This window comes from Stenella coeruleoalba, assembly GCF_951394435.1.
Source record: "Stenella coeruleoalba genome assembly, chromosome: 15".
NCBI lineage: Eukaryota > Metazoa > Chordata > Mammalia > Artiodactyla > Delphinidae > Stenella > Stenella coeruleoalba.
The window spans coordinates 21,054,506-21,061,881 of record NC_137161.1 but is presented as its reverse complement, the minus strand read 5'-3'; the positions used below and the strand labels follow the sequence as shown (position 1 = coordinate 21,061,881).

Here is a 7,376-nt window from a genome sequence, read left to right as displayed (position 1 = left end):
CATCTATTACAGGCCATGCAATGAGATGCTCTATCCAGTTTCTAACTTGTTCACATCCAAACACATGTATCCACTCCCCCATCCCTTCCGCCACATCAGCTTGTGCGTCTTCCTTTTCCTCCCTTTTCTGAACATCTTCCCATTCCCCCTTTCTGTTTGAGTCCTTCAAAACCCTGCTAAGGTACACCGCCTACAAGAAACCACCTTAGTTTGTAAATTGAAGTATGACTCCACTCATAGCTCCACAACTAGCCTCCAAGCTCCTTTAGGATCCTTTCTCTCACACTTGAGATGCATAATTAAGGAAGAAAGTATAATTTTCCCAGCTTGGGTCTCACGCCCAAACATTTCTCAGGAGAGGGCAAGACACCATAATTGATATTCCCAACAAGACTGAATTCAACAGGAAAAGTGAATGCCGCAAGAAAATCAGGGAGAAGGAGTAGACAGGTCAAAACTACAGATGTCCTAGCTATTTAATATTCAGATTGGCGGTTGGGATGAGGAAAGGATGCTTGGAGACTTGGCAGGTCGGAGTTTCCGTTCTAATCCACAAGGGGGCGCGAAAGAACCGCTTGCGCGGGTTCCGCCCTGGGAGCTGCCGCTCTAGGCTGCATCCCGCACCTCAACTGCATTTCCGCTGGCGCTCAACCGCTGGAAGCTGCGTCTTGCGGCCTAGTCGCTGGGAACCGTGCAGCATCTTCTCTCGTCGTCCCCTATGACCTGCAGCCGACAGTCCCGGCGCCCTGGGTGAGTCATTGCGAGGTCGCGCTGCCCAGGGACCCCCGGCGGCCTCCAAGGCCGGTGCTCCGTCTCCCCGCCCCCGACAGGAGGGGAAACTGAGGCCCGAGATGGGGGGAGCTCCAGCCGCAGGTCACCTCGGAGCCCTTGTTCGCTCCCTGTTCTGAGCCCGTCCCCTCCGCCGCGTGTGGACCTTTCGGGACTCGTGTCCTAGACAAAGAGGCCTCGGGTCACCGCGCCCCCGGCCGGCGCCGTCTCGGAGCTTCACCCGCCCCGTGGGGAGACTTGTGCCCGCTGATGTCGAGAGACAGGTCGGGTGACGCGTGGGCCCGAGGTCCCGCAGGGGGTCGTGCAGAGCCCGTGTGAACCTGGCCCGAGGGGCGCCAGAACCCCTGATTCACTGCCCATCACCTCCGACTCTAGCGTTTCAGGCCCCAAAGCCGTTCGTCGGTTACCGGCCAAATGCTCTGGTGAGCGTTAGCCCATTTCCCCCTAATAAGCTTTAAGGGAAAGTGTTGAAACCTCCTTTTAACAAACGGGTGTTTGAGCTTTAAGGTGAGGGCGCCCCAGCCCCTTGGGCAAGTGCTGCTCCTGAGGGCCTTGAACTGGGGGCCGTGGCCTTCCTGCCCCGCTGCAGACGGGGTGGTCCCTGGGCTCAGGGGGGTTCTGGGAACTGTGTTGCAAAGCCTTGTGCAGGAGAGTGGGGCTGGGTTTGGGGGCCAGAAAGGCCTGAGTTCAAATGCTGACGCAGCCCCTCGTTAGCCGTGGAACCTCGGGTGAGTTACTCCATTCTCCTGAGCTTTCCTTTCCTTCCAGGGGGGAAACAGCAAGCAGTCGGGAGGGCAGAGGCCTGGTCTGTGTCTTTGAACCCCCAGTGCCTGGCAAGTGGTTAGTAGGTACTTAGTTGGTATTTTGTGGGTGGAGGAGTACTTGAGGCATTTTTAGGAGAAGTTGGTCTTCCTGTGGCCTTTTGATGAGGGGAGATGGAGTCTTTCCATGAAGTGAGGATAGTGTTGGGGTCCCGGGCTTGGCTGGGCAGCTTTCCCGTGCCTGGGCGGAGAGCCGGCTGCTGACACGGGCTCCTCTGCCTGGCTCTTCTTTGCCCTTTGTTGCCCCTGCATTCGGAAGTGATCATGGGCTGCCCGTGCCCTGGTCCCTGGTAGTGCCGGCAGAGGAGTTGCTGAAAGCGTTTCCCCGTGTTTGGAGGGTTCACTCCTGTCCCTTCCCAACTCTGGAGCTGTCCCACTCGGCCGTCCTCCCGCCGCCTTTACATATGCTTCCTGGCCCCTGGTGTCCGGCTTACTGAGTGTTCCCTATGCGAGGCCCAGTGCTAGTTGCAGAGAAGCTTTTAAAAAAGGAAGATAAAGCATGGGCTGTGTCTAAGGAGCTATGGGCTGGCTGTGGAGCCACTGTTCGAGTAATTTTCACCAAGGGCTTCCCTCCAGGAAGCCAGGTCTGCCTCCCCCCTCTCCCCTTTCCAGGTCCTTAGTCAAGCATGTTTCCTGGTGTGATGTAGTGTGGGAAGTGGCTTGATGTGGGATGAGGGCACTAATCATACTTCATGGAAATCGTTGCTTTTCTTGTTTTTTTGCCTCTCTCTGCTCTGATCTCAAGGTCAGTGTGTGAGTTTTGCCTCTCCGCAGCCTCAGTGCCTGGCAGGTGTCCGGTGCTCAGCAACTGTGCAACAACTGTGCAGCGGGAAAGAAGGAAAGGACAGACGCATCCCGGTGAGGTGGCGTGGCCCATCATGTCATGGAGAATCAGGGGAAGACTGCTTGTGAGCCAGCCAGGGGAGAGGTGGGGGCACTTCCTGTGTTTCCTTTTCTTGGAATTGTTCTTCCTATTGGCCAGTATTTATCCCTTGGAGGTCCCTTGGCATGAGATGGAGCCCAGTCCACCAGGGGAGACTTTCCCCATGGCCTGCGGTTATGGTGGCAGGAACCAGAGCAGTATTGCACTTGGACAAGGCTTCAATAGACACCAGACCTCACCTCCGCAGGCAGCCTGGCGTGCCTTTACCCCTCCTACCCCACCCCCGGGTCAAGGCCAGACCAGGCCAGGCACGGCCTGTCAGGTGCTGCACGCTCCCAGACCTGTCCTGGACTTTTATCCTGTTTAAGATCCAGCTTCCAGAAACTGTACAGTGTCATTAGAGTTTGCACAAAAGATGATCTGAAAGGGCCTCTGCCTCAGATGCAGATGAGCTGTTGTCCCATGTGGAGTTATAACTTCCGTCCTGTTCATGAGTGGTGGCGTGGCTCGTGGGTGGTAACAGCAGCCCATGCTTGTGAAGTGGCCACGATGCACGTACTCGGCCTGGGCTTCCCAGGACGTGCTGTGGCCAGGTGGGATCTAGGTCACTCATCCAGGGCTTCTCGATTGTTGCAGAGGAGACCCTGGAGATGTGTCCCCATCCTGTCAAGAAGCGGCTGGACCACGTGCTGCTGAGGTGAGCTCTGTTCCCTGGAGATCTGGGGCTTTGCCTCCCTCAAGGTACACGCAGGTCCCGCCGTGGTCCTGGAAGCAGCTAGAGGAGAGACGAGAGTGGCTTTGACCCGGCCCTCAGCGTTACCCTGTCTGGGGCCTTTGGGAACACACCTGGTTCCTCTTTACGTGCTTGTTTCTGAGAGCCCTTGGGGAGCCCTTCCTCAGACTGTTTGTTATGTTGGCAGCAGAATGTGTGAACGGAGGCAGGGAAAGGATTTCGGTATGCCCACCTGTACCCAGGTGTCAGTCACTTCTCTGCCTCCTCCTAACTTTGGGACCTTCTCTTATCGCTGGTTTCATTCTCCATAAAGCAGGACTACAATGAGGCCATTTGTCCTCAGATCACCTAGTCCCTGTCTTTTACAACCTAAGAAATCTGTCACTGTTCTTTCAGAGGTGTCCTCCCTTTGTCTCTCCCTTCCGGGCCACGTGGAAGGCTTTTTTGCAGGATTAGAAGCAAATACTGGGTCCTTGTGCTCTGTTAGGCCGACTGCTCCAGGCCTCTGCCATTGGCATCGTTTTTCAGCAAGCCCTCTGTCCTTTCCTGCCCCTGCACTTGGAAGTGATCACGGGCTGCCTGTGGCCTGCATTTTGGTAGTGCAGGCAGAGGAAACATGGTAGGGTTGTCCTGCATTTGGAGGGTTCACATCCTCACCCTGCAGTTCGGGGAGCTTTCCCACACACTCCTGCTTCTTCCCTGCCACACCTCGGGCCTCCAGGGCTTTGGGGTCTATCATGCGTGCATTAGTGTCGTTGTTGGGGCATTCGCTTCCTGCCCCTGCTGTTGGGAACCAGGCCCTGTGTGCTGCTTAAGTTCCCCTTGATGCCCAGTTGCTATCAGTCGGCCATGGCACGTTCCCGTAAACCTGGCAGTGGCGTCCTTTTCCGCCTTCACTGGTCAATTACGCATTGGTCAGTGTTGGCCACCCTGCCATAGGCCATCCACTGTCTCCCTTTTTAGAGTTAACTACTGTTTTTTAATGAGGAAATAGTGTGTCTGTTCAGGAAATAATAGCAGCCAACATCTGCAGAACGTTTACTGTCTGGTAACTCTTGCACTAAGTCCTTTCCTGGTGCCTGACGTGCTCTGCTGTGAGCAGGGACAAGGCGGGTGCTCATCCTTGGCTTCTTGTCTGTTGCAGATGAGTCCACTGTGTGCAGAGGTGTCATGGAACTTGTCATCAGGAGTGGTCTAGACCGCAGTGTCCTTGAGGTAAGATCTCTGGTCCATTCTCTGGAGTGTTGGGTCCTCTGATCCGGTAGTTGTGTGTGTGTGTTCCCAGGGGCTTTGGGTGAAGATGTAGGGGAGCCGAGAGGTGAGCTGAAGGCAGCATCCACGAGTCCCCAGGCCTGCTCACCACCCCAGCTCTGGGCATCCTGGACCACATCTGGCCCTTCACTGTCTGCAGTGGCTGCTGCAGGGGTGGAGCCTCTAGAGTTCCACTGGGGCAATGAGAGTTGTGGGGTATCTGTCCTTCCCTGGAGTGTGGGCAGAAGGATGTTGTGATGGAAAATGGGTGGACCTGGGCATCAGAGATTCCTCCCCTGGCTTTGAATCCCCTTCTGCTGCTGGCTTAGTCAGTGTCCTGTTCAGAACCTTGTTTTCTTCATTTGAAAAACCAAAGCTGTGTTAGAGGTGACTTTGTGGTTCTTAAGACCACATGATTTCTGTAATTTCCAACTGCAGTATTTTCCCATTTTTGTCCAAAGTGACTTCTCTTTTTTTTTTTTTGAGTGGATTTTTTACTATGCTTTTTTTTTTTTTAATTTATTTTTGGCTGTGTTGGGTCTTTGTTGCTGTGTGCGGGCTTCCTCTAGTTGCGGTGAGCAGGGGCTACCCTTCGTTGTGGTGCGCAGGCTTCTTATTGTCGTGGCTTCTCTTGTTGCGGAGCATGGGCTCTAGGCGCACACGCTTCTGTAGTTGTGGGTTGCGGGCTCTAGAACGCAGGCTCAGTAGTTGTGGCACATGGGCTTAGTTGCTCCATGGCATGTGGGATCTTTCCCGGCCAGCGCTCAAACCTGTGTCCCTTGCATTGACAGGCAGATTCTTAACCACTGCGCCACCAGGGAAGCCCCAAAGTGACTTCTCTTTGATTCCCCTTGGGAGAAGGTTCCTGTTGGGCTTTTGCAGGAAAGAATGGCCACTCCGTGGGTCCTGTGCTTGGCTGGGTGGTTTTCCCAGACTCAGTCTACCGTATAGGCCACTGGCACTCCCTTCTCTTCCTGGAGCTTTCTCTGCCTGTACGCACCTGCATTCAAAAGGTGGCCATGGGCTGTCTGTGCTCTGGTCGTTGATAATGCAGGGAGAGGAATTGTGGAAAGCAATTTCCCGTGTTTGGAGGGTCCACACCTGTCCCTTTCAAATGCTGGCGCTTTCACACACTCCTGCTTCTCTCCAGCCCGTGCTTTCCAGCCCTCAGGCACTGGGGGCTGCTGTGTGACAGGCAGTGACAGGAGACTTCCGAGCTTGGCCTGTCTCAGCTTGGCCTCCTGTTAGCAGAACCAGGCTACATCTGTGTCAGGTTTAGATACTTTACGGGTGTAAGGAACCAGGATGAATTATACGTAATGAATAAGCACGATGTTGGGTGGTGTATAGTCGTTGCTGTAAGATTTTCAAAGGGAAGCAGCTTGTTGGAGGTGGCGGACCTGGCCTTTGAAGGAGTGGGATGTGATAGGCCATAGGAAGGTCTTGGGGGAAGGGAGGAACACGAGGACGATTTGAGGCTGGGGTGAGCATGAGCACCTGGGAGTCCGGTGTACAGGCAGTGATGACAGTGCGGGGGACAGCTGCTGGGGTGGCGGTCCCCGCTCCTGCCACAGGGGTGGGGCCGAGTGGGAAGAGCTCCTGAGAGCGAGCTCTCCAGCTGTCTCTCTGCCAGTTACTACATTTGCTCTGTCGCCATGAGAAGGCCCATTTTTTAAAGACTGTTCATTTTGACTCTTTTCTGGGAGTTTTGAGATTCCTTTTTGAGCCAGGTTTAGTGTGAAAAGTCCGCAGCTCATGCCTGACTAATTGGGGGCACTCTCACGCATGTCAGCTTGAAGGAAGACGAGGTAACGTTGGAGAGTTATCCCTGGTCCTGACCTCCTGCCCCGTGGCCTCCTCGTCACTCTGCGGTGCTGCCTTGGAGGAAGCCTCAGGGATGGAAGCTCTGGCCTCTCAGGATGGTGACCTGGGTCCCAGCTCCCCTGGAAGGGCCTCCTCATGGTGAGTAACTGCCAAGGGGCTAAGTCGGCCTGTGTTTCTGAAATAGAAATTCCAAGCTGCCGGCCTCATGTGACTTCCTCCTTTAGGTTGTTCTGGGGCTGTTCACGGATGCTGGCGTAGCAGAGTGAAGAGGGGTGTTGCCGCCGATCATCACCAGACCTCCTTCTCCTGTTGCCTCAGCACAGTATGGAAGGGCTTTGTCCCTGTAAGCGGGGCAGAGGGCAAGTCCTGGGACTCTGGGGACTTGGGATTCAGAACTGGAGACCTTCAGCTGGCTCTGCCCTTCCCAGCAGGTGCCACAGAGCACCGTGGACCCAGAAGTCTGCTTTCCTTCCGTCTGGACCAGGTCTTCCAGTGGCCTCCGTGTCCCCTTGTCTGCTCCTGGTGTAACTTTTTAGAAACAAGAGTTCCCATTGGAGTCTTCTGTGCTGGCCATCGTGTCCTCTAACCCACTTCAATAAATCTTGAAACTGCCTTGCCGCCTTTTATGGTTTTGTTTTCTTTTTTTAATATTTGCTTCCATGTGCACAGCTGGGTATAGAGACAGTGGGTCACAGGGGCAGGTCTTCCAGGTTTCAGTCATTGAGACTTTCCACTTAGCACACTCCTGAGGCCTGACCTAGGGATGGGGGATGGGATGTAGACTTGACATGGGGTTGAATAATCCCAGGTGCTTCTGGGGGCTCAGGTTTAGCAGAGATGGGAATTGTTGGCGGAGGAATGTTTGCTCCAGGGCTTTGGAAGAGAGGATGAGGGTGCAGTGGATGTAGAGACAGTCAGGGGCTGAAGTCCTCGAGGAAGCAGGAGCGCCTTGGGCTCTGGGGGTGAAAGTACACGGGGTGGATTTGGGGAGATGGTTTGGAGCAGGGCTGGGAGAGGGATGTATGAGGAACAGCTGCCCTCGGGAGAACTCTGGGGATGTGGTGGGCAAAGGCCA

The 7,376-nt window shown here is 54.9% G+C and overlaps 1 protein-coding gene across 4 annotated transcripts; it reads left to right on the top strand.

Moving 5' to 3' along the window:
• The first annotated feature begins 617 nt into the window (after window positions 1–617).
• LOC307198171 (uncharacterized protein) lies at window positions 618–6,912 on the top strand. 4 transcript variants are annotated; one of them, XM_079944910.1, is made up of 7 exons: window positions 667–750; window positions 1,165–1,211; window positions 2,385–2,538; window positions 3,130–3,190; window positions 4,371–4,441; window positions 6,270–6,439; window positions 6,526–6,912. In XM_079944910.1, exons 1-5 carry the CDS (start codon window positions 719–721, stop codon window positions 4,422–4,424), a joined length of 348 nt encoding a protein of 115 aa, XP_079801036.1. In that variant the 5' UTR covers window positions 667–718; the 3' UTR covers window positions 4,425–4,441; window positions 6,270–6,439; window positions 6,526–6,912. The 4 variants fall into 4 exon arrangements, 2 of the variants coding, with proteins under 2 accessions (XP_079801037.1, XP_079801036.1); XR_013831574.1 differs by lacking the exon at window positions 1,165–1,211 and having other exon boundaries at window positions 618–750; XR_013831575.1 differs by lacking the exon at window positions 1,165–1,211 and having other exon boundaries at window positions 625–750; window positions 2,356–2,538.
• Window positions 6,913–7,376: the final 464 nt, after the last annotated feature.